General features: G+C 34.6%; 1 protein-coding gene across 1 annotated transcript; it reads left to right on the forward strand.

Moving 5' to 3' along the window:
* The first annotated feature begins 9 nt into the window (after nt 1-9).
* LOC111054850 lies at nt 10-27,303 on the forward strand. Its single transcript, XM_039421732.1, has 7 exons — nt 10-147; nt 3,615-3,772; nt 5,782-5,888; nt 7,114-7,333; nt 8,884-9,039; nt 12,698-12,870; nt 27,243-27,303. The coding sequence occupies exons 1-5, from the start codon at nt 120-122 to the stop codon at nt 8,893-8,895; spliced, it is 525 nt and encodes a 174-aa protein (XP_039277666.1). The 5' UTR covers nt 10-119; the 3' UTR covers nt 8,896-9,039; nt 12,698-12,870; nt 27,243-27,303.
* Nucleotides 27,304-27,948: the final 645 nt, after the last annotated feature.

Genomic DNA, 27,948 nt, shown 5'->3' on the forward strand with positions numbered 1-27,948 from the left:
ATCAGTAGCACATTACTAGCCTAGCAGCTAACTGCACTGACTCCCCCATTGCGCAATTATGTCACAATAATTTATTCAGCATTTTCTTTCTTCCCGCTTCTTGTGAATCTTGCACGAGCATGGGGATAGTCCTCCATCTTATATCAAGTAAGTAATGTATCATTGATTTTAGTACTTAGATATATAATGTAAAATCATTCATTTTCAAGTAATTGGAAATTCGACTGAGTCAATATCAATGTTGTAGAACCATCCCATAATGAAATAAAAACACACATATATTATCAAGTTCTACATTTTTATTTGGTACAGGATTACAGTACAATGAAGGATTCTGAATGCAGGTTGATTGAAGTGTCAAAACCGGCAGTGGCACTGTATTTATTTATTTATTTATTTATTCTTACAAAAATCTAGGAGTGCAACAGGCATAACAGCCCAAAACGCACTCATGAATACAGGAAATACATTATTAAAAATTATTACAAAAAAATAGATATATATAAATACTAGAAAAGTAATAAAAGAGAATGATTAAAATGGTACATGTGAAAAACAGAAAAGAAAAATAGTATAATAGCTACTCTGAGAAAGAAAAGAACAATGTTAAAGGTAAATGATAAAATTTGAATTTTGATATTCAATAAGATCAATCATAACCACATAAAATAACAACATATAACCTACGTATTACATATGGTTCTAAGAGAAGTAATAAAATAACTAGACAAAAAGGGATCAAAAGGGAAGTGGAAAAAATATTAAAAGTTAGTTAGTGGAAAAAGGGTGACCATGGAGAGAACAAAAAAAAAGGCCATTGTGAACCAGAGTAAATTAAGAACAACAGGTCTATATTACTCTTCAATTGAAGAATGGAGACATTTTTCTCTTGAAGCTCCATTTAGACAAGCAGAAGAGATCCACCTGACCATCACAGCAGAGGAATATACGAGGAATACGATTCATTGGTGAGTAATAATGACCAACCGTGTTACATCTACAGATTGAGAACTCTTGCCAATTACGATTATTGAAGACAGGAACCTTAAAATTCAGCCTTGCCAACAGATTAGGACTGCTCACGGAACCGTTCACAAGACCATAGAGGAATAAACAAGAAAGTACCTTCCGTCTGGATGCCAAAGTCTCAAAGCCGAACATGCTGCGCAACACACCAGTTGGAAACCCCAAAGGACAAGGACGATTCTGTTTTCTACAAAATAACAATCTCAAAAATTTATTCTGAACAATTTCAATCTCATGTATCAGACCCACCTGATGGGGATCCCAAACCACCGCGCAATATTCAAGCAAGCTCCGAACAAGGCTAGGAAAGAGAGCCATCAAGCCTTCAACATCTCTAAACCCAGCCGTAGATCTCATGATGACCCAGCATCCTATTAGCCCTACCAACCAAAGAATGGACATGGGGAGCAAAACTCAGAGAAGAATCAAACAATACACCCAGATCCTTGAAACTATCGACTCTAGAGAGTTGAAAGCCGTTAATTCTATAATTGAAAATAGGATAATTCAGCTTACGAGTGAAGACCATAAATTTACATTTGCCAACATTGAGATCGAGGCCGTTATCAGTGCACCACCCCGAGACAAAATCCAGGTCACTTTGCAGCAGAACAGAGTCATTATGGCAATCAATCCTCCTGTAGATCTTCAAGTCATCAGCAAACATCAAACAATTGGATTGCAACAGGCAGCCAGGTAGGTCATTAATAAACATTAAGAACAACAAAGGACCCAAATTACTACCCTGAGGCACACCAGAGGAACTAACATAAGTGCTAGATTTAAAATTCAAGACAGAAACATAATTAAGACGATCACTCAGGTAGTCAGAAAAGAAACTAACAAGCTGAGGCACCAAACCAAAACTAGATAATTTGCAAACAAGCCGCTTATGACTGATTCTATCAAAAGCCTTGGAAAAGTCAGTGTATACTACATCCATGGGCCAATAGACCATGGTCCTGTACCAGATAAAACTTTAGAACTTGACAATATATGTGTGTTTTTATTTCATTATTTTCAAATAGAATTGGATTAAAAATAAATTCATTCTTTTTGCATGATTTTCTTGAGATTTCAAACTGTTAAATATGAGTAAGTTTGGAATTGGAGGTCAACAACAATTCTCAAAAATAATTGAGAATGTACATCACTTTCTATTGAGTCTTGGCTCTTGGATGATCGATTCTATGCTATAAGCTGAATTCTTACCCAAGAGTGACAGTGAAAATATAATTCCTATAAGTTTCAATCGGACTATTCCCATTCAGTCCGGCCGAGCGAGTGATAATCCCGTTACAACTTATAGGAATTATATTTTCAATTTCACTGTTGTGTGGGAATCAAGCTGATGGCAATAGATTATCTTTATAAGCCTCAATGGAAAATCACAATTTGACATGTATATATTGGACTCAAATTTACCTTATTCATATGCTATAATACCTTATTCTTATTTCAAAATCCCTTGAATATAACTTTTTCCATAAATTCCTCAACAGAGTAGAATGGATTATTTACAAGCGATATTTCTAATACATTTCTTAACCTTCTGTAATTAAGCTGCATTATTTCAATGGAAAGCCTATTCATAAGTCTGACTAAGGCAATAGTGGGGCTTTGGCTTTCTACCAAAGTGGAGTCTGCTTCTTGCTACAATCAAAGATTGACTTGCTTTTGTATTATGTTTATTTTTGCTAAATATCACTACGTATGGTTTATCGAAAGCTTCGACATGCATAATGCATAACAATGTGCTAATGTGAAATGATTATATAGTAATGTATATTCTGTCCAAACAGGCATGAGCTCTGAAGGATTAGGACAACCCTCCTACTACTCACACACACAAGCGCAGTCTCCTTTAGTGTGTGTGTGTGAGTGAAGGGACGGTCTGCCTATCTGTATACTACGTAGTATATATAGTATATCAATGGCGCAGGTAGGCCGGGCATGTGTGCCTGCGCGGGGGGGAGTGAGGGTCGGCTTAATCTTTCAGCGCGCATGGCAGTCTGGACAGACTATAAGTGCTACAAGGAGAATTGTGAAATTCTCTGGAATTGTTCTTTTTCAATTTATTTTCACGGAAATTTACTTATAGAAATCTTATATTACTCTTTTCCCTCCAACCACGTACAAATTTTATACTATTTTGATTTATTAAGGTGCGTACAGATATACGCGCCGCGAACATGAACAATTCACTTTTAATCAGCTGACTTTATCTGTATTTTTACAGAAACGGTATAAGATATACATATAAAAAGCTTGGCATCAGCTGATTAAAAGTGAATTGCTCATGTTCGCGGCGCGTAAATCTGTACGCACCTCAAATAAATGAGTTATTTCAAATGATCATAGTGATTGATGATTTGGCATTTCAAGTAATTCTAATCGAATAAATCAGTATTGATAAGATACTGTGAGTATGCCTCACTTATCTCCCTTGTTTCTTATCAGTTCCTCCGCAACTTCAAGATACTTCAGTAATAAAGTAAATTTATAAATTGAAGTTGAATTGCGAATTTCTTCTTGACTGTTAACATTTCAATAAGTTTTTATTAACTCTGTTTTTTGATGCTTTCAAGTTTTATCGTATGCTTCACTGATATGTACATCAACCAGCAACGATTACAAACGACTTCTTCGGAATTATGATAAATATCAACCTCCATCCATTTCCAATGGATCTGAAAATGCAAAAATTGAAGTGAAAGCTTTTCTCCATCATCTAACTATATCCATGGTAAGTTGTAGTTATGGGCTATTTTAAATTTAATTGCACTATCCTAAAATTAATTATGTCGAACAATTGAGATTATAAGTAAAATTTTCATAATAATTTATTTTCGGAAATTTGTGCCTCAAATTATCAGAAAACGGGATTGATTTGAAAAACCAAATAGTTTCTCCAAGTATTGAATTAATGCGCCTTGAAACTGTAGTTTCAACTTGTATTCTAGGTTTATCATAACCAATGAGCAAAATTCTCTGATTTAACATGAAAAATTCGAAATGTTTGATTACGGCAATTTGCGAACTTGCATAGGAATAACACTTACAGCATACTGGTTCCTGTGAGATGAAATTTCATTACAGCCAAAATTATTGCCAATAATTTTTGCAATTTATTCTAATGAAAATATCTTTACATAGTGATAATAAATTTATTTTTATATTTTTTCCTTAAATGTGACTTGTATTAAAAACGTTGAATGTCGTTGGAATACGTTACAATAATACGCTATTAGATCTGGGAAATTTCAGTAAAATTAAACAATTACAAGTTACTGTATTTAAGAAGTGTAGTGTGGATATCACTTTGCTTTTGTAGTGTAGTCGTTATAAATTATATTCTAACAAATTTTCCTTTATTTTTGCAGCCCATTCGGGATCCTGAAGAAGCTTTGACTCTCGAAGGACACTTTCATTTTGTGAGTTAATCTGAAATATTCTTTACATGAAAATTTCCATCTTTCAAATACTTTTAATTTTTACTACGATTTTTCAACATACCAGCACCCACTTTATTGCAGTAAATATGAAAATTATTTCTCTCATACTGCACAATAGTATCCATGAAACGTACTACCTGTTTATAATATTATTACAGTACTTATTAGTAAAAAAATATTATTATATCATGTGTTGTAATTATATTTTCCTCCACCTACTGTCTAAAGTTCTTACTTTACTCCCTGAAGCATAATACTAAAGTGTCACTTTTTCGCTCTCGGTAGTAAAAAAACAGAAAAACTCCCCAGGGAGGAAAAGTCATTATGACTCCATTTAAATAACATGGGAAGCATCTCTATTTTGAAAGCTTAAATTGTAATAGGTAAGAAGGTTTAAGCTCAGACGAGGAAGCATATAGAGTAGTCAGTCATTGAGCCAACTAAATTCAATACCTTCAAAACCAGATTTGATCAACATATGAAATATATGTTTGTATGCTAAAATAATTACAAACTTCATATCACTATACTAAAATAATTATGTATAAATATTTTTTCTAATCCATGCTATTCAAAATACCAGCCAACGAATATTCCTCATTAACTAATCAAATTTGAAACGGGAACTTCATCATAGCTGTAGTTGTGGCGGCCATTGGTGTTACAACTTTAGCCTACAGATAGCGCTGTCGGCAGAGAATTGTGATTACAAGCCAGCTGTTTCTGTTTACTTTTTAGATTATGTTGTAACACATTTTTTGGTCACGTATGTTTTTAAAAATTATTTTATTTGCAGTTTTTATAAAAATGTAGGTGGAGGAGAAATGTTGTGTATATCACGAGTGAAAAATGTTTTGTTGCCCTTGGCTTCGCCTCGGGCTTCAAACTTTTCCCTCTAAATATACAAATAACTATTTATTACCCTGTGAAATAAATAAATATAAACTACTTTCAGATATAAAAACTTATATACTCTTTTAATTATTATAATTTTATTGATATTCTCTCGTAAACAAGAATTGCTTGATTACAAAATCAAAGATACTATAATATCATTTGTAATATAATAATGAATTATTTCCTTTGTTGAAGTTCTGACACTGTGTTACTTGTAAATATTTGAAAAAACACCTACTTTTGTTGGAGTATTGAGGAATGCATTTCACTCCTGAAGAGGAGCTTCATCAGCCTTTGAATTATTTCCTCCTTACTCATTATAAATGGAAAACTATTTTATAATATATATTAATCATAGAACTTCTTAATATAAATCAGTTTATATGCCTTCATCAAATTTCAGCTTTGGAAGGACAAAAGGCTGATACCAGAGGATTGGCAGTATTTATTTGTTCCATTAAAACTTGATGAGATATGGTCTGCTGTACCAAGTGTCGCTTGCAGAGCTGGGTAAGCTCCTAGACAAAACATATTCACTAGAAGGCCCCTTCTCAATATGGTATCTCTAGTTTGTTTCAATAATTTTTCTTTATGGAATGTGTTGCTTCCCATTTATAACTGTCACTTATTTGTATCTTTGGCCGAAAATATGTCACATACCTACAGACAAAGGCAAATCAGACCGAGGTAAAACGTGCACCTCACATAGGCCTTCACATACAGTAGCACGCATGCAAACTGTAACAGATGCCAGTGCGTTACCAACATATTCACTATCAAAGAACATAATATGTTTACATATTATACATTTTGTTGGACCCTCTTTTTATAGCTACCATTGGTTGAATGGGAAGCGTTGGCATTAATAATTATGAGAAATGCTGACAGTTGAAAGTGAATTTTACTATAGTGAGGTCCACGTTATAATAGCGTGGTAATCCACGTTGTAATATTTAATCTTGATTATGAAAATTCATTATGAAATAATTCATAAATATAATTTATTGATTGATATAATATAAATATCGCGGCACCGAACTTCGCTCGTTATTTTTATTTATTGATAAACAGAACACAATTCTCTAAAATGATCATGTTTATATTTCACAGCTGGCTAAACGTCAGCTTATGAATTTCGGGGATGCGATATTTTGATTTTCCACAGAATCACTCGCTCACTTTTTACTATCCACAGACGACGAAAGTCTCAGCTGTTTCAGCAAAGGATGAATTATCCTTTTAATGTCGTTCAGCGAGTTTTCCCAAGGATGAGACATAGTGCAATCGAATTTTTATATCATAAACCTACTATGATCTAAATTTCGTGAAAATCGTTAGAGCAGTTTTCGAGATCCGTTGAGCATAAATAACTAGATATAAATATAAATAACCAGATATAGAAATACAGAAATAATAGGATTGATCATTTCAAACGAGAATGAACAGTTCATATTACAGCAATTAACCGGTATCAGTTACCCTCCATAGAAGGCATTGACAAAACAGAGGATCGGCAACATTGTTCTCCTATCTTTCTCCACTGCCGTTATAACGTGGACCTCACTATAGCAAGATTAACGTTTTTTATAGCATTATTTCCAATATTGTCAAATTTGGGCATGCTATTTAGAAGAATAAACCTTGATAGGCTATAATAATGAAAAATTAGGCCATTATACAATAATAATAAGTTGGAGTTCTATCACATTATTGAAGAGTAGCTTATTTGTTCCAGTTCCAAAACACTAGAACTTGGATCAGGCGAGGAAATGCGCAACTCTGCTGTAGTGTATGCTGATGGCACTGTGCATGGTAGAAGTGTGCTCATTTTTCGTTCCATGAAACTGTGCCGCAGTGATTTGACAGATTGGCCCTATGATACTAAAATCTGTTATTTACGTTTCATCAGCCCAGCAATCAACGGTGCAAGAGTGCAATACAATCCTGTCATATTGGTAAGTAATATTTTGCCCCAATATTATATATATTTTTTTATAAAATTATTCAAGAACAAGTACCAACCCTTCATATTATCATTTGCAGGAGTGATAACTAGTCTCAGTAAGTAGACTTTTTATTCCTTAATCAATTTATAAATCCAAATATTCATAATTATGAGATAATATCACTATAAATCTACCATAAAAATATAATATAAATATTTAGTACCATATATTATTTCTTAGTATTTTCAGTACTTACTCTGATTAGTTCCTCAATGATATAGCCAACCAATAAATATTTCTCCTTGACTCTATATTTTATGTGTATTTTTGTGAATCAGAGAGTAAAGAAGGATTTGTTATACTGTGAATTGTGTTATATGTAGAATTGTTGAAGAGTTAATCTAATAATAATAATAATAATAATAATAATAATAATATAATAATAATAATAATAATAATAATAATAATAATAATATCTAGTGACCTACTGGCTGGCTCAGGTCTGGTGTCAGAGTTTTCAGGTCATAACTGATCAATTTCAGGGCCTCTGACATGATCTAACGACTGTTTTTTAGGCAGCCGGGACCGACGACTTAACGTGTCCATCCGAAACACGGGAGTGGCCCGAGATAAATATCTTACCCGGGCCGGGATTTGAACCCGGGCTTCTGAATCATAAAGCCAGCATCTGATCCACTCGACTACGGCCACTCCAGAAGAAGTTAATCTAATGATACTACATCCTTTCTTTGAAATCATTTAGTCTTTTACGTTTATAAGACATGTTTTACAAGTGAGCTATATTATATAATAGAGAAAGGATTCTCCTTACAACTTTTACCCAAAGACTCATACATTATACAGTATGACTAGGTATTAACATGAATTTTTAATGTTTTAATGACAGTATGCATATGTATTCAGAGCCCATCTTTCTGATTCCGGCCCTGGAGTGATTAAACAAATCCTTATTTCTTTCTTTACTGTTGATTCATCTCTCTTTTTCTGTGTGCGTTCGCCAAGCCAAATTGAATTTGAATTTTAAGTATGATGCGAATAAGTTCCTTACTCTTCACATACTTCTTCTTCTTCTTCTTCATTTTCTTTTGCCCTTCTGCCATTACAGCGTAGGGTCCAAGCCTCGGTCCTCTCCCATGCTTCCCGGTCTTCAGGCTCAGCCTTTCTTCTCATTTCCCTCATGGAACTTCCTCTCTCTCGACCCAGGCCTTCAAGGTAGCTCTCCCAATTCATTCCCGGTCTACTTTTCCTTCGTTTTCCTTCTCTCCTCCCCTTTAAATTCTTCCATCCTGATGACATGCCTGAACCATTTGAGCTGCTTTTCTTTCACATCCTCACTCAGCGCCTTCCTCCCCACCTCTGTCACACCCTTCCATTTCTCCATCTATCTCTTCTCGTTTTGCCCACCAATTTTCTTAGAAATCTCAACTGTTCTACAGCCCTGTCACTTCACATACTAATAAATTAAACTATATCTGATGTAGTATTTTTTTTGTATGAGATTTATTTATTCATACATTAACACTTATTTTTAATTCCAGCAAATCTACTGATATCGCTATCCTTTTTCTTCCTTGAGCCGCACTCGAGAGAGAGATTTGTTCTCCTACTGCTGGTAACCATAATACAATTCTATTTTCTTTTGACCATTTCCCTGTTGGCTCCCCATCGGCACTACTTTCATCGACCAAAAATAGGTAAGTTTATTACCGAAACTAAGATTACATTATTCTATTCATAAACTTATTTTCCTATCTAGAAAGTGTATGAAGTAAGTGAGTCCTGTCTAGCATGAAATGAAGTACTGACGTGTAGTATGAAAAAAAGTACAGAAATGTATAGCACTGATGACTTTGACTTTTATTTTATCGATAGGAATAATATTCAATGAGAATGGTTCTTTTAAAGATCCGAGTTTCCACCGATTCGGTATGGAGAAACACATAATATTTTTCTCCAATGTTTACGGCTGGTTTCATTGAAAACACACAAAAATGATCAACCCCGGTAGTGGAAACGCATAGTGCGGGCCCGCATTATCTATTCTTTATTCAGAAAAAAATAAACAATCAAATGCATTCCAAAAAGTAAATACAATACTGTTTCCGAATTTCTAATATGTGTTCCCTATAGGCTACCCTGTGTGGGGACACTTAAATATAGGCTATATAATAAAATATCTATATACAAATTTAAATATTATATTAAGAATAACATAATAATTGAATATGGTATTATATTGAAATAAATCAATGTCAATTTTATAATCATTCTTGCATACATTCATATGCACACACATTTACACATGCACACACACACACACACAACTTAAAACTATGTACGGAGTGGTTGCTGTTTTTTTCATATTTAGTTTAATTTTATTATCTAGAACTTATATAGTTGCAAGCTAAACAATTAATGTGTTGGTAATTTCTAATTAACATGCGCTTTAAATTCTAGCTCTGAATAATGGTTCTAAAACTATGTTCAAATCTTAGTATGTTCTGAAAGTTTGATGAACTATACAAAGCATATTTTTCTCTGATATGACAAGTATTATAATGACCGGAAGAGATTGTAACAAATAAATGGGATGATGGGCGATCGACGCCTTCACCATATGTAACAAATAAAAGAATAAAGAGAAAATGACCAGTCTAACGAAAAGATTATAAGTGTTTTGTTATGTGTTATTTCATCATCTATTTATGTTCTTCACATTAATGTGATTTATTCAAATAATCAATTCGTTAGTAGGCCTACTGATCGATTGTATTCTTCTTAGTGGTTAGTGCCTCTACTCGATGTTTGGTAAAGCACCCTACCAAAAATTATAGGATCTTTAAATTTGTGGATAATTGAATGAATTAATCCCCAGATTCCTCCAAATCGTATGGGTTTCGATCAATTCATTCAATTACCTCACAGGAACAGGAACGCCTCCACCAGTGTCTTTTTTTATATAAAGAAAAAACACAAAAACTTGGAAATTTTGATAATAAAAATTTTGACTCACACAAGGTGTTTGAATTTTTGAAATAGGATGAAATAGAAGAAGTAAGAATTGGAAAAGTAATTTAGTTTTTATTGACACAAAGTTCTTATCAATTTTGAACAATATTTAAAAAGATACAAAGGTTAAAAATCGGTAATACGGATGATTAAACAAACAAACAAATCTAATGTCACAAAGTTGATTGTAACCTTAAGTGGGAGCCTCATATAGAATATATTTGTAAACGCTTAAAATTTATTTCCTTTATCTTTTATAAAGTCCGTAAAATATTAGACATTAAATTACTTAGGGTCCTTTACTTTGCCTATGTTCAATCGGTGCTGCAATATGGGTTAGTGGTATGGGGAGGAGCGTATGATGTTTTCATGAATAAAATTTTTACATTTCAAAAAATGATAATAAAAGCAATTCTTAATAAGCCAAGGGCTTTTTCTAGTAGTGAAACATTTGCCGAATTTAAAGTGATGACAGTACGTCAAATTTATATAAAGAAACTTCTCTATTATGCATGGATGAGGAAGGAGGAATTACAGTGAATAATAACGTTTCTATGTATAACCTGAGAGTTACATCTCATAACATTTATAATATTAACTATTCAAATTTGACAATAGTGAGAAGACAATTGGGTATCTTAGCTCAAAAATAATAAATATAATGCCAAATGCATTGTCAGAATATCTTCTAATAGGGGTAGACAGAGGATGGAACAGATAAATAAGTGGGTGATACAAAATTTTTTCTTCGACATCAGTCAAATATTATAATTACTAGACTAGTAATTTATTGTTAACTTCGATTTTTTTGTAGCTTTGATTATAGTAAATAAATTTTTATATTGTCTAACAGCTGATACTCTCACTCAGCGGTCAGGGTTTTGCCCTTGCTGGGTGGTGCCATGTAATTTAATTTATATGTAAAATAGCATAATATATAATATAATCTAGAATATTTCTTTGTAAGTTTTTTATTTTGTATTTTGTTTTTATGGGCAATAAAGATGTAAAAAAAAAAAAAAAAAAAAAAAAATCTTATTTTAAACAATTACGCCCTTTCTTATGAAACCGTTGGCTTATATTTATTATCTAAAATGAAATTGATTTTATTTAAGAATTTAAATTTATTAAAAAAAATATGTTGAGGAAAGCGTTCTATTATTGTTGTTATATATGTTCTTCACATTAATGTGATTTATTCAAATAATCAATTCGTTAGTAGGCCTACTGATCGATTGTATTCTTCTTAGTGGTTAGTGCCTCTACTCGATGTTTGGTAAAGCACCCTACCAAAAATTATAGGATCTTTAAATTTGTGGATAATTGAATGAATTAATCCCCAGATTCCTCCAAATCGTATGGGTTTCGATCAATTCATTCAATTACCTCACAGGAACAGGAACGCCTCCACCAGTGTCTTTTTTTATATAAAGAAAAAACACAAAAACTTGGAAATTTTGATAATAAAAATTTTGACTCACACAAGGTGTTTGAATTTTTGAAATAGGATGAAAATAGAAGAAGTAAGAATTGGAAAAGTAATTTAGTTTTTATTGACACAAAGTTCTTATCAATTTTGAACAATATTTAAAAAGATACAAAAGGTTGAAAATCGGTAATACGGATGATTAAACAAACAAATCTTATTTTAAACAATTACGCCCTTTCTTATGAAACCGTTGGCTTATATTTAATTATCTAAAATGAAATTGATTTTATTTAAGAATTTAAATTTATTAAAAAAAATATGTTGAGGAAAGCGTTCTATTATTGTTGTTATTATTATTATTATTATTATTATTTGAGATATTACTGTTTAAAAGGATGACAATGAATTTTGAAAGAAAATTAAAGAAAAAGAAACTTACAGAAAATATGGAACTGACTCTCCTGGGTAAACCTGGACTCGTGGTCGATACCGCAGTTGAACGAGAAGCGAGTGAGTCTTTTTTAGGAATAAAAATTTTGTCAGCGCAACTGCTGAGTTTGTATTAAGTTCTTAGCCAATGGCGTGGAAGCTTTGCTAAGACATTTTTATTGAATAGAATGTTTTCCTCTCTTGCTCTGCAGTTTAAGATGAAAATGAAATTGTTTAAATTATACTAACATGTTTATAATGTAACATGTTTTGTAACATTTAAAATAATTGAAAGTACTGTATTTTATTAACAAAAAATTATAATTAAATTATTTTTGAGACACGGTTCTGTCACTATCGTGACAAGATGCTATTCAAAATACTATGAAAGTTATTCAGAGATTCAAAAGACTTGAAGCAGTCAAAACTATTGTTATTGCATCAGATCCCAGTCGTTATAATTTGTTTTGTTTTTTTTGTTTCAGAGTATTTCATTGAGATGACGGCAATCATAATCTTGGTTCAAATATTTCTAGTGATATTCTGTCGATACATCATCGCAACCGAGTACAATCCTCCATTCTTATCCAAAGTAGAGAGTACGGTTATGATGAATAGAACTCTCAAAGCATTTTTTCTATTGGATTTTGAACCGAAGGTAAGTTTTCAGAGATTGATCAATTGATTGAGTATTTAATTTATGTAGATTACAATATATACTGGCTTATACACTTATATACAATAGCTTACAATACAGCAAAATTATAGATGAATTTACTTAATATAGACTAAGAAAATAATTATTGAACTGTATATGACATGAAAAAAGCAATTTGGAATAACTATAGATAATATTGTTATACATCTACATAAATTGGCGGAGCTTTGGACATATCAATGTCCATTCTTCGGAAATAATAATAGAGATAATTAATAAGAGTTATGCTTCCAAGTTCGAATTCTCTTATATAATGGTGCAGTAGTGTTACATTATTGAAGGATAATTTTAGAAGAATTATCATGAAAAATATATATTGCAAATCGAATGACAGTATCTGATTCAACTCTATATTGCGTCAATTTTCATGCGATTTCCACAAAAACAAAGGCTATAATATCTTTGGATTCAAGTATTTTGGTATAAAGGTATGATATAATAAATCTGCTTCAACTATTAAACTATTAAGGGGCGGTTTCCGAGCTCGGGATTCAGGTAAGTTCTAGACTCTAAACAGCTGGAGTCAGAAAATTGGCTTTCCAAAACGGGGCGTAGTCGCAGTAAATAGTTGCAGCAAAATCAATCCTTATTTTCTCATTTCTATAATTGGAAACGTTTTTCCTTGACGAAATGAATAATTCCTAAATAATTCAAAAAAACTTAATCTTTACACTATTTTCTCTTTATTTTATTTTGTGTTCAATTTTATAGTTTTTCGAAATTTGATTTAAACGTGACTTTGACTATGACTACGACTGCACCCCGTTTCAGAAAGCCAATTTTCTGACTCCAGCTGTTTAGAGTCTAGAACATGACCTAGCGGCGCAGTGCAGGATGGTTTCTCACAGCTTGGCGTTGTTGTCATTTGAGGTGGGTGTCTGGCTTGGAAGTGTTTCGGCCGCATTGCAGGATGACTGTTAACGGTTGCCGGAAGATCAACAGCTGGGTTTTTTCCGTGATAGAGAAATTCTGATTGCAGATTCGTTCTCAGCGACCCCAAGTTTAGCCTGCAGGCTCAGAATGTCAACAATGTTTTTAAATAATTAAAAATCATCATGAAAAGTCATTAATATGGTAGTACATCACGTTTCTGGAAACTTTTTACTGGTGACTGGAGTTATTATTGACACAAAAAATCAAAATAATCATGAGAAAGAAAACTGCTGATGAACGCGAATAACACCGTCACTCCATTGTTCTATTGTCTCGGCTGCTTGGCTGAGCCTGGCTGAAGGGATCAAATAACCGACTGGATTGATCTTTCGTCTGTCCGCTAGGCGGAACTACGCCGACCATTGCTGGGTGGAAGATGTTACTGCGGCCGCTCGCATTCCCACCAACGCTGCTATTATTTGCTGTCTCAGCGCCTAGTCCGAGTCAGACAAGCAGCCAGCCTGCACTACGGAGCTAGGTTTAGGGCCGGTTTCCGAGCTCGGGATTTAGCTATAAACCTAGCTCTGCAGTGCAGGCTGGATGCTTGTCTGACTCGGACTAGGCGCTGAGACAGCAAATAATAGCAGCGTTGGTGGGAATGCGAGCGGCCGCAGTAACATCTTCCACCCAGCAATGGTCGGCGTAGTTCCGCCTAGCGGACAGACGAAAGATCCGCCAGTAGTTCCGCCTAGCGGACAGACGAAAGATCAATCCAGTCGGTTATTTGATCCCTCCAGCCAGTTTCCAGAAACGTGGTGTACTACCATATTAATGACTTTTCATGATGATTTTTAATTATTTAAAAACATTGTTGACATTCTGAGCCTTCAGACTAAACTTGGGGTCGCTGAGAACGAATCTGCAATCAGAGTTTCTCTATCACGAAAAAACCCAGCTGTTGATCTTCCGGCAACCGTTAACAGTCATCCTGCAATGCGGCCGAAACACTTCCAAGCCAGACACCCATCTCAAATAACAACAACGCCAAGCTGTGAGACACCATCCTGCACTGCGGCGCTAGGTTAAAAGTTCGAGTTGAAGGAAAGGTGTGAATGCTTCAAGCACTAGTTTGATGTTCCAGATCTCCTGAGTTGATTGTGCTCAGTTCATTACCGAATTTCTGCACTGGAAAAAATATTTATAAAAAGAATGTATTAGAATAATAGGCATTGAAAGCAAAAGTTTGCAATTACTGTAAAGAGCAGTTATAGAATATACTGATAAGTTATACAAATTTCCTCTTTCTTTTCCCTACCCAATGGAACAAGAACAAGACTTAAAAATATGGAATAGTGAGTCTGACAATGCAATGTCACCCATCCTACTGAAATATAGTGAGGTCCACGTTATAATGGCAGTGGAGAAAAATAGTAGAAAAGCGTTGTCGATTCTCCGCCTTGCCACTGCTTTCTATAGAATATAGCTGATACCGATGATGAAATATATATAGGAATTGGATGAATTATATCATGTGGAATATAAATTCAAACGTGATCTGATTTTGTAAACATTTCAAACAGGTGACATCAAATACTTGTGGATGAGAAAACTGCGTGAGGTCTATTGTTCACAGAACTACTAGGTGATAGATGATGAGATATAGATGTTTGTTTGTTTGTTTGTTTGTTTTTAATATCTTCCCAGAGACTCTTAACAGAGTATGAGAATTGTCAAAAAAAAAAAAAAATGCTTGAAAACATTACTTTCAATAAGAAAAAATACACATGACACATACTCATATACATACATACATACATACACATACACACACATACAAACATATCAACACACAAAGGGCCCCTCCCTAAACATATATTCCTGTGTGGTATAAAATACACCTTCCATCAATAACTCTTTTAACTTCTTTCCGAATAAATTGAGATCTTCAACGTTTTTCATATCATCATGAAGCTTTCTAAAAAATTTAAGACCCATATATGTTGGCTTCTTTTCAAAAAGAGCTGTCCTATGGTACATGGAAGCAAAGTCTCCTCTATTTCTGGTTTGATACCTGTGGGAATCACTATTTCTAGCCGAAGCCTTATTTCTCCTGAAGTACATAATCACCTCATAAATGTAAAGCGAGGGAACGGTGATAATGCCTAGCTCCTTGAAATGATTCCTGCAAGATTCGAGAGGCATAATTCCTTTTATTGACCGTATAGCTTTTTTCTGCAGCCTGAAAACTCTCTCCAAATTCTGACAGGACCCACCCCAAACAACAATGGCATAGCGAATATGTGACATAATTAGGGAATGGAAGACTGCCATTGTCAGTTTGGAATCATTTAACCTTCTAATCTGTCTGAGTGCAAAAACACCTGAGGAGATTCTATTACAAAGCTGATCAATATAGTAATCCCATGATAAATACTGGTCTAAAGCTACCCCTAGGAACTTAACAAAAAGAGGCTTGTCAACATTTGTATTATTTACTTGGACATTAATATTATGTGTTGGCCAAGAGTTATTCTTATGTATAAACTGTAAGTATTGTGATTTCGATTCATTTATTCCAAGCTTAAGTTGTTGAAGGTATTGGGCTATGGCATTTATGTTTAAAAAAGTGTCAATTTCTAAAACATTCACATCTTGTGATCCACAAATGTAGGAAGTGTCGTCAGCATATAATAGAACTCTACCCTGTGATATAACCTGTGGTATGTCATTCACATACAAAAGAAACAACAATGGTCCAAGGATACTTCCTTGTGGGACACCTGCATTTACTGATAGACTATTCGATAAATGTTTTATCAACTGCCCATCTTCCACCCTTGAAATCTCAACAACTTGAGACCTATTCAGGAGATAGGACCTGAACCACTCTAGCTCAATACCTCTCACACCCACTTTCTCCAACTTCTTCAACAAGATTTCATGGTCCACACAGTCAAAAGCTTTGCTTAAATCCAGGAAAACTCCAACAGTCTTTTTCCCCATGTCCATCATGTCAATTATGTCCTCAAACATAGATGCAATTGCCGTCTTCGTGGATTTATCCTTCTGAAAACCATGCTGCTCCTGCGCCAATATTCCATTCTGCATAAGATGCTCAACAAGACGAATTAACATGCATTTTTCAAACACCTTGCCAACAGAACTTCCTAAAGTGATCGGTCTAAAATTGTTTGCCTCATTTTTGTCACCACCCTTGTGGATAGGTACTATTTTTGCCTCCTTCAATTTATTGGGGAACACACCATTCTTTAGTGACTCATTAACTAGATAAGTGAGTGGAGTTAATAAGTTCTCCTTACAATACTTGATTACCATTGTCGACATTCCATCCAGACCGGTAGACATTTTTCCCTTCAAACCAATCACAATCCTATCCACCTCTTCTTCTGAAAAAGGAGCAGCTATAAACCTGTTAATTGGGTTTGCTTGGTCACCTGGATGAGATGGAGAGGAATTTACACTGTTTAAAGGTACAGAGTTATTAATCTTTGTGCCAGCCTCCTGAAAAAACTTATTTAAATAGTTTGAGACCTCAGAACCTCCTGTTAGTACAATTCCCTCATCAGTCACTACTTTTCCTATGTAAATGTTCTCATTTTTTCTTAATGCACCACGCTCCTCATTTATTATCCTCCATACTGAACGATTTAAATTTTTGGACTCTCGTAATGAATCTGCAATAGATTTACCCTTAGCTATTTTAACCTCATTCATATAGAACCTCTTCAAATTCATATAGTGTTGCTCCTTTGCAACCTTTGTTATCTGATATTAATTGTTCATTCTTGTTAAAAATGATCAATTATATTTTGTTAGTCAAGAGAATATATTCTTCAATAATATAAATAATAAATTTGCATAATTGAGATTGAATATTTTATTGATTAATTATATTTCTACATTATTAAAAACGATCTAGCAACGTTGCTACGTCAGCTACGTAACTTCGCTCCAATTCCCGTTGCCCAGACGGCGTCACACTAGCCGTCCCGCGAGCGCATCAATGGCAGCATGACAGGCGGCAACAGCCGAAGGCTGTGGGCAAGTAAACAGAGCAGAGTAGTCCGAGTTGGCAGGTTGCCAACATGCATGTTATAAATAGTACTGCAATTCAATGAATAAACTAGTTGTCTTATGAATTTTCTGGGTCATAATTATCTCGGTCCGGGTAATCCAATCGATAACGGTGAGCCTGTCGATGAAGACGATCGAATTGCGCAGCAGCACGACCAGGACTACGAGAACGCATCCGGAGACAGTGATATACGTACAGCTGATAGACGAGCGATTAGTCGTTTCACTTCAAATTTTACTACTACTGGCAATTATCATTCTGCTATTGCTGCTTTGGGACTCGGTGGAAAATATCTATTCGAAAGTGTTTTTGGAATACAATATCCCAGCAAACGTAAACGAAGTATGGCAGACGATGGTGGACCTCCTACAAAGCGTCAACTATTGGAGTCGAACAACGAAGACCAACAATCGAGCTGAGTGAAACATCATGGAGGCGGCAACAATGATTCGGCATCGGGATCTGGCATAATGAAACCGATTTCCAATTTTCAAACTGGCAAGTTACAATTCTTCCATACGAGATTTTTAACAACAAATGAATATCAATTTAAAGGTATGCCATTTCCCGGAAATGAGGGAGATATCTCATTTGGAATAAAAGGAATGCATATAATAACAACACTGTACGCTTCAGTGCCAGTTGAAGTACTTCCGTGGTATATGACTAAAAATGAATACGATACTCTTCCCTATGACTGTACAGTGAAACGTGTTTCTACCTTGTGTACGCCAGTGGGCTATCGTACTCCATTCACAACAAACTCAGTGTAATGAAAAACCTCTGCATTCTAGGCTTTATTGATCAGTAATGAATTCATAACAGATTCAAAATTAGAATAAATAGTTCAACATCTGATAACAGAAACATAAGAAGAAAACACTAGTCATATGATGATTCAATATCATCACATTCTTCCCGTCTTTAGGAATTCAATGAATAGTCTTTCAAATAAGAAGGCATTTTGCGCTCTCTATAAGATCTTCGCAGGGTGCCATCAGGAGGCTCTTCCTCATCACTGAGGGGGAATCCTGTATTTGTTTCATCTTGATTTTCATGATAATTTTCTTGATTGTTCTCAGGCTCTGCGTGATCACTAAGGCTTGATCCTGCATTTGTATCATCTTGATTTTTATCGTTATCTTCTTGAATGCTCTCTTCTCCTCGAGGGGCAAGGTTTTTCAATGATACAGTTGTCTCTCTTCCATCACTAAGCCGTACCTTGGCATATTGTGGGTTGATTTGAAGAATATCCACCTCCTCGACCAATGGATCGAATTTACTTCTTCGTATAGGTACTTTCATTAGGACTTTGTTTGAAGGGGCAAGCCAGGTTGGAAGTGCTATACCATTAGATGATTGTCTATAGTGTCGGAACATCCTATCATGTGGCGTCTCATTAGTAGCCGTGCACAATAGGGATCAAATAGAATGTAGAGAATCTGGGAGCACAGATTCCCAATCAGATACATCCAAATTTCTATGCTTCAATGTAAGAGACACTGTGCGCCAAATTGTACCATTTTCTCGTTCGATTTGGCCATTTCCTGGTGCGTTATAAGGTGATGACATGGAAGTGGCTACTCCTCGATTATGAAGGAATTCCTGCAGCTCTCTGGATTTGAAAGAGGTTCCATTGTCAGTATGTACATAAGAAGGTAAACCAAATGTGGTAAACAAGTTCACAAGGCACTGAATTACAGTTGATGAATTCATATTCGGACAAGGGTATGCAAACGGAAACCTAGAGTACTCATCAATTATTGTCAACAAATATTTGTTTTTAGTTTTTGATGGAAGAGGACCCTTGAAGTCCACGCTTAATCTTTCAAATGGATGTGTCGCCTTTATGAGAGTAGATTTCAATTTCTTGAAAAATTTAGGTTATATGGCATTACATGTTTGACATGAAGAAGTCATTTTTCTGACATCCTCAACTGAATAGGGTGAATTATGAGTTCTTACCCAATGAATCATTCTGGTCACTCCAGGGTGACACAAGTCACAGTGTAGGGAGTGTAATTTATCGGTTTGAGTTGCATTACACACTCTGGAAAGTGCATCTGCTACTTGGTTGTCCTTTCCTGGTCTGTAAATTATTTCGTAATTGTAGCATGACATCTCCAATCGCCATCGTTGTATTTTTTCATTTTTTATTTTATTTTGATGAGTCATATCAAACATGAATGATACAGAGCGCTGGTCAGTGATAATTTTGAAGAATCTTCCAAGTAAGAAATGTCTCCACTTTTTAAGAGCACACACAATAGCAAAAGCCTCTTTTTCAATGGATGAATGTTTACGCTCACTATCATTCAGCTTCTGAGAAAAGAATGCTACTGGACGTCCACACTGTGATAGGACAGCTGAAATTGAAAAATCAGATGCATCTGTTCCAACCGCAAAAGGTTCAAAGTCGTCAATTGTACTAACTACTGCCTTAGAAATCTCAGTTTTGAGTTGATTGAAGTCAGCTATAGCTTCAGAAGTCAAAGGAAAGGTCTTTGCTGTAAGAAGCCGTTTAGCTTTATCTGAATAATTGGATATCCATTTGGAATAGTGTGCAAACATTCCAATTGTTCGCTCAAGAGCCTTTCTATTATCTGGGGGTGGAAGATTGAGCAATGGTTTCAGACGTTCAGGGTCAGGAGAAATTGTCCCATTTTCAATTTTATAGCCAAGCAAGCTTATTGAAGTAAGTGAATATTTGCTTTTTTCTGTATTGATTGTAAAATTATATTTTTGTACTGCATCTAAGAATTTTTTGAGATTTAAATCATGTTCCTTCTGATTCTTACCACATATTGTCACATCATCCAGGTATGCATACGTTTTTTCAAGTTTTTCATTATTAATAACATTATCAATGACTCGCTGAAAACCATCTGTCAGACCAAAAGCAAGCCTTCGAAATTGATACAAACGGCCACATGTCTCAAATGCAGTGAAAGGTCGATCTTTTTCTCGTAGGGGTACCTGGTGATAAGCGCTTTTCAAGTCAATAGTGGTGAATACAGAGTTTTTGAGACCTTAGAAACAATATCTTCAAGACTAGGGAGGGGATATGCGTCAAGATGTGTGTATCGGTTAATAGTTTGAGAATAGTCTATTACCATTCGCTTTTTGTGATTTTCATTCTTCACTACAAATGCTTGAGCTCTCCAGGGAGACCTGCTTTCTTCAATAATTCCATCAGCTAGCAGTTTCTCAATTTCTTTCTCCATGAAACTAGTGTCTTCAAGAGAATGCTTTCGGGATTTAGTAATTATAGGTTTAATGTCTTTAGTTAAAAACTCAAAAAGTGGTGGAGGTTCTATCTTTGCTGGAGCCAGATAATTGATAGTCAATGGGGGTTTAGTTCCTCCAAATGAAACTCTAAGTTCAGAGTGTTGATTAAGTAAGTCATGTCCTACAATAACATTAGCACACAAATCAGGCAATACACTGAATTTTGTTTTGGGGTAATGTTGACCTGAAAATTCTAAATGAGCTACCCAATAAAAGGAAATGTTCTTTCTTAGTGATGTTGAAGCCATGGACACTGCACCAGTTGTAGGGTACATTTCAAGTCCACATTTTTTAGCAAAACAGTGTGAAATAAATGTCTCAGAGCTTCCTGTATCTATCAAAGCAGAAGTAGGAATGTTGTTTACCTGAGCTTGTACTGTAGCATTTTCAAGAACAGTAGAGGCTGCAATAAGCGCCGAAGATGAAGAAGTTTTAGTAGATTTGCAGACATTTTTCCAATGACCTATTTTCTGGCATTTTTCGCATGAGTCATTTAGTGCAGGGCACTGCTGACGTGTTTTATGTCGCTGACGACCACAAAAATAACATTTTTGAAAACTTGAGCTTCCAGTTTTTACAGCTGACAAATTTGTTTCTTTACATGAATTTTCTGAAGAATTATTTGAAGTGGCATTAAGAGTTATTTCAGAAGAGTAAGAAGCTGATTGATTTCTGGCAGATTCCAAGGCATGTGCTTTTTCAATAGCTTCATCAAGAGTTAGCTTGTCAAACTCCAAAAGTCTCAGTCTTATCTGATGAGAGCTTGAGGCCCCGGATAAATGAATCACGAATGTTTTCCTATGAGTTTCAGAATCAACATCTGCAAACCCACAATTCTTACTCAGTTGTTGTAAAGCTTGGTTATATTGGTCAATTGTCTCATCTGAAGACTGTTTTCTAGTTGCCAATTTATGTCTAGCGAATATTTCATTTATTGGTTTTACATATGCAGATTTTAGTGCGTCAATAGCCGAAGTATATGAATTTTTGTCGGCAATTGTTTGATAAACAGAATGAGATAGAAAGTTGGTAAGCAACCGCAACTTACTTTCATCATCGATGTCTTCTTCGTCAAAAGATGCGATGAAATTCTCAAAAGTCTTTAGCCAGAAGTTCCATTCTTGTAGAGCTGTTGGAGAATTCGGATCACCATCAAACTTGTCTGGTTTCAAAAATTTGTCCATCGTAACGCGAATTTTCAGTTTTCGTTTCCAGAAAAGATTTGAAGATTATACATTTGTTGTTGAATAGAAATTGTGAAATAGAGAATAGAAATTGATTGACTCGTATTTGATAAGATGAATTGATTTGATGATTTTTGATTACTGATCAATAAATTGTAATGAAAAACCTCTGCATTCTAGGCTTTATTGATCAGTAATGAATTCATAACAGATTCAAAATTAGAATAAATAGTTCAACATCTGATAACAGAAACATAAGAAGAAAACACTAGTCATATGATGATTCAATATCATCACACTCAGCATCTATAGGTTCAGTGAACTCTATTTTTTTATATTGGCAATGTGTGCACACGGATTGAATAATCGTTACAATGGACTGAATCTTTTATTGGAATCGAATGCTGACAAACCTATGATACCAAACAAGGTAACATTTGCGAACGAGGATGACTGGCAAGCCTGGTATGGTGAAGTTATTCCAGATGAGACTTATAATCCTAAATTTGAAAATATACCTTGTTGTTTCGGTAATACTCATCCATTGAAACGATATTTTTGTCATGCATACGACAGTAAGAAAGGAGGACCTCTTTGTCCCGATTTATTGAAACATATTACTGTGCATCATTTTGATAATTTTCCGAACAATCCAAGTCATGCTTGGGAATATCGTCCTCAAGTCAGTGTACTTAATCCTTCTCGACCAATAGTACCATTAAGAGGCACTAATTCTAAACTACATCTAGGTGTGAAAGTTCCGTGTGCATTCGATTCTAAAATCGCAGCCAATAACAATGGTGAAACATCATTGTCTTCTAGCACCGCTCTTAAACAGGAATGGATTAAACCTACTTATTATTCATATATTGAGCAAGCAGGCAGCGTAAGCCGAGGATGGGCAGAGCCAGCCGGCGGTGTCGCACCACCTTCTCTGCATGTCGGACTATTACCAACAGGATCGTGGACACACAATTTTGGCGAGGAGCATATAATGGATGTCACTGCCATTTATCGTTTTGACACTTCTATTGAAATAGAGTACAGCTATGAGTCTCTATTTCCACACCATCAAATCGCCTCTGCGCATAAAATTATTTCTGGTGACAACAAGTATCTACAAATTAATCAGAGAATTTGTCATATGTATGGCTACAAAGGTAAATGGGACGAGTGAGCGCCGTCAGGATAGCAATTACTGTCGTCTTCCAGTTCTGTATTACCAAAGTCGAAATTGGACCAGTTTCATCAATTCAACATTCTAGCCAAGGAAGACGGAATGCCCGGAGGACAATTCCAATCAATTGGAAAGGACTTTTCATGTGTGAAAAAATACCTGAAAAATAGGATTGCTAATAATCATGAACATAATTATAATTTATGGGATTCACTTATGATTAAAATAGTAAATACAGGTCGTTGTAAACAAGTGTAATTTATTCAATTAAGCACATTGTTACAATTGTTAATTTTCTTCATCCAGTACCTGCACATCCATACATCTTTCTCTAATAGACAATTCGCAAAGTTCCAACCAGTCGTCAATGTACTCACCAGTACATTTCAGATCTTGATGAATATCTTTGTGAATCGCCCAATAGAGAAGGAGGCCGGCTGCGATAGGTAAAGGTTTAGCATTGATATATTTTTTCAACAAAGAGCATTTATGCCACACATAGCGATACATACGATTACTAAATTCATCATTAAGCGGTAAAAATTCAGAATTTGATAAAACAATTACAGGAACACGAACAACATCTATTGGAGCATAATGTTTTACATTCACTTCTAAACAGTCACCGGCCAAAATTTGTTTTATATCATCATAGAATGCTGGATCCATTCTGGCCTCGTTCCACACAACTATACGACGATCAACACAGTCCATAAATGGAAAGCGTTCATTTTTATTAGGACTATTTATCATACCAACATTTAAGAAAAAAGCTGATAGGCAATCAGTAAAAAAATTCTTACCGGCATTGCTCTCACCGAAAATGAAAATTGAATTCATTTTGCCAGTTTCTCTATTACAAACATTAAAAGTAGTTCTCAGAAAATCGATAACTACTGAAATTGATTTAAACTGAAACCAAAGCAATTCTAGAAGAGAATCGATGGAATCTTTAAGCGACAAATATACATTATTATAATCGTTAAGATCCAGACAATGAAACATGGGAGTTATTTTTTGATAATTTTCTAAAAAATCAATAACATTCCAACGTCAGATTCTGTCTCGTACGACTGTGAGTGCTGCCGTCGCCATTCTATCATGTAAAATAACCATTGATATATATAGTTAGATGACTAAGCTATACCTTCAAGCGTTTGGAAGCATGATGCCTCCTTCATTTCTCGTCGCCATTGAATATCGGGCAAGAAGTCAGGCGCCCAAACAGACTTATATGGGAAAACATTGACTTTCATTTCGTTATATCTTTCGACATACTTGATGGATTTCAATATAATTTTTTTCAACTTTTCATCATTTCCATTACCATATGATACAATGATTTGTTCATTGAACTTTATTTTAACTCGACCAAACATCTAATTTAATGAACCTACCTCACTACAGATTTTGATCCATTCTATTAGCAAATGAATCTCATTTTTACAATATTTTCCTATTACCATGTATTCAGGATATGGAAAATAAAACATTTATTATAGATTGCTAATATTACCGTATATTTTATTAGATGGCAAATAAAAAAAAATTAACTGTTATCACAATATTCGTGAAACTGTTTCCATTCGTTTTATACTCTATACTCTAACTATACTCTTATACTCCTATATTTATAAGATAATAAATAACTACATATTATAAGAAAGAGAAAAATAAAACAAAAATTATAGATTGCTAATATTACCATATATTTTATTAGATGGCAAATAATAATAAATTAACCATTACCACAATATTTCGTGAAACTGCTTCTCATTCGTTTTGCAACTTAAGTATAGGTACCTAACTATACTCTATACTCCTATATTTAATATAAGATAATAAATAACTACATATTATAAGAACGGGAAAATAAATCAAAAATTATAGATCGCTAATATTACTGTATATTCTATTAGATGGGAAATAATAATAAATTAACCGTTATCACAATATTTCGTGAAACTGTTTTCATTTGTTTTGCAACTTAAGTATAGGTACCTAACTATACTCTATACTCCTATATTTAATATAAGATAATAAATGACTACATATTATAAGAACGGGAAAAATAAAACAATAGTAATGATGAAGGATTTATAGACAATTTTAGCAAATAATATTTTTTATAACACAAATTAGCATACAATATTTTCATAGTTCACAAAATATTACAATATAAGACAAATTAATGGAATGGAATATGGATACTATATTGGATCTATGGAAATAAAATATTTATTATAATATTACCGAGACTTATATTTTATTACTTGGCAAATAATGATGATGAATCAACCTAAGCACAATATTCCTTGAAACGATCATTTGGCACTAGGCTTAGCCTGCATGAAACATGACCGATGAAAATATAAAAATACTTATGTATAAAAAGAAATATTTTCATCTGGCACATGCAGATTCGTACATCCATAACCACTGCATGAAACTACCATACTTTGAATATTTTTTATTGCTTCAATAAAAAAATATTATCATTTGAAAAAGGCTCTTTTTCTACACAGCGAATACAAATACCCGACTTCTTGCCCGAAATTTCTGGTAGCTACACTAGCGCAGTGGCATCATAGCGGACTTCGCTCTTCTTAATCTTATTCTCTATATCAATGAAAATAACACAATAATATCTTGGCGACGACAACCACAATGTCGAACGAAACAAAAGCTCAGGCGGAGAATGGCACTGTTCTAATTAGAGGCTAATTATTTCTTGGACTGATAGCTTTGGATTTTGACATTTTTGTCTAATTTGGCTAGTTTTAACATCTCCTTGCCCAGTTGAAGTGCGAGGTGGTGTATTCTCTCGCTGGTGGTACCTGCAACCTTCTCTCGAAATGTTGCCGATTTCCACCATTCGCGAGGATCCGTTCTCTTGATCGAGTCCATCGGGTATATTTCAATCTCGTGTCGGCCTTCAGACAAATAGTTGAACAAGCGTTCGATGTCCCCACGGGTAAGTCCATCGGTTCTACAAGGTCGGCGAAACACGTTATATCGGCTGTAGGTGCAGAATGCTGAACACTTACAGCATCGGCTGGTCCAGTTGCAATCGTGCACGATGTGGAGGTGCCCGGAGTCACCGTCTTTGTCTCTGTGCGTTGCGATGCAGACAAAACTCAGCCTTACGTAGCTCGTCTATTTATAATATTATCTATTTGTTTATGACGTCAGCTACGTAACGGAGCGAAGATGGGCGAGCATCATGGCAGCATGACAGGCGGCAACAGCCGAAGGCTGTGGGCAAGTAAACAGAGCAGGGTAGTCCGAGTTGGCAGGTTGCCAACATCCATGTTATAAATAGTACTGCAATTCAATGAATAAACTAGTTGTCTTATGAATTTTCCGGGTCATAATTATCTCGGTCCGGGTAATCCAATCGATAACGGTGAGCCTGGAAAATATATCACTATCAGCATTGTCGAATGGATAGCAACACCAATGTTAATAAAATACTGCCATTATAACGTGGACCTCACTATAGCCTATTAAGCAATGCACCATATGAAGTTGATAACGCAATTAGCTAATCACTCTTCTTATAATATTTTTCTGTGATATTTTCATTTCAGGTTCATCAGGTTGAGAGTGCATTGATTAATTCTAATATTCTGCCAAAATTCTAAAAATATATAAATAAATAGTTAGAGCTAATCAGAAATTTTTATTTTCACAGGTTGCTCATAAATTAATGCAAGAGGATGAGGATTTTCTAATCACAAAGAAAAATCAAACAAGAAAAAATTGGCAGTTGGTTTCTATTCTAATTCAAAGAGCTGCATTCTATCTTTTATCAATACTTTCATTGTATTTAGTTTATATGGTTATATGAATTCGGGGAGGACACTAGCACATTAGGCCAGCAATGAAAAAATGTGAAATAAGTTTCAAATTAAAAATAACGTTTTGTTCAAATAAATTATCTGGCTTCTATCCCATATTATGGTATGACCTATGTACATTTCATAATCACTGAAATTTAAATTTATGATTTTTTGCAGTATTCTTGTAACTGATTATTCAAAATGGAAAAAATCAAAATTTGAAAGAATTATGCCTATTTAATTCTATATCAAATAATATATACCATTTGGAGGCTGACAGGACTCATGCGTCCAGTCTCTTTTAGCTCCAATATAAAAACATAAGCTTTCAGACCCTGTCAGGACTCTTAGGTCCTTTTTTCTGAACATGCTCACATTATTCTGTTACTTAGTTCATATGTTGACCACAGTTATCGCTAGTAGGTTGTTTATACTACAAGGTCTATAAGAACCGCCGTGAAGCTGGCCCCACCATATCGAGCCCAAAATTTGAAACATATGCCAATATTAAGGGCTTTTTTTGGGCTTCCAGAATAACCAAGTTTCAATTTTTGGGCT

Source organism: Nilaparvata lugens, chromosome 2 (assembly GCF_014356525.2).
Source record: "Nilaparvata lugens isolate BPH chromosome 2, ASM1435652v1, whole genome shotgun sequence".
NCBI classification, from domain to species: domain Eukaryota; kingdom Metazoa; phylum Arthropoda; class Insecta; order Hemiptera; family Delphacidae; genus Nilaparvata; species Nilaparvata lugens.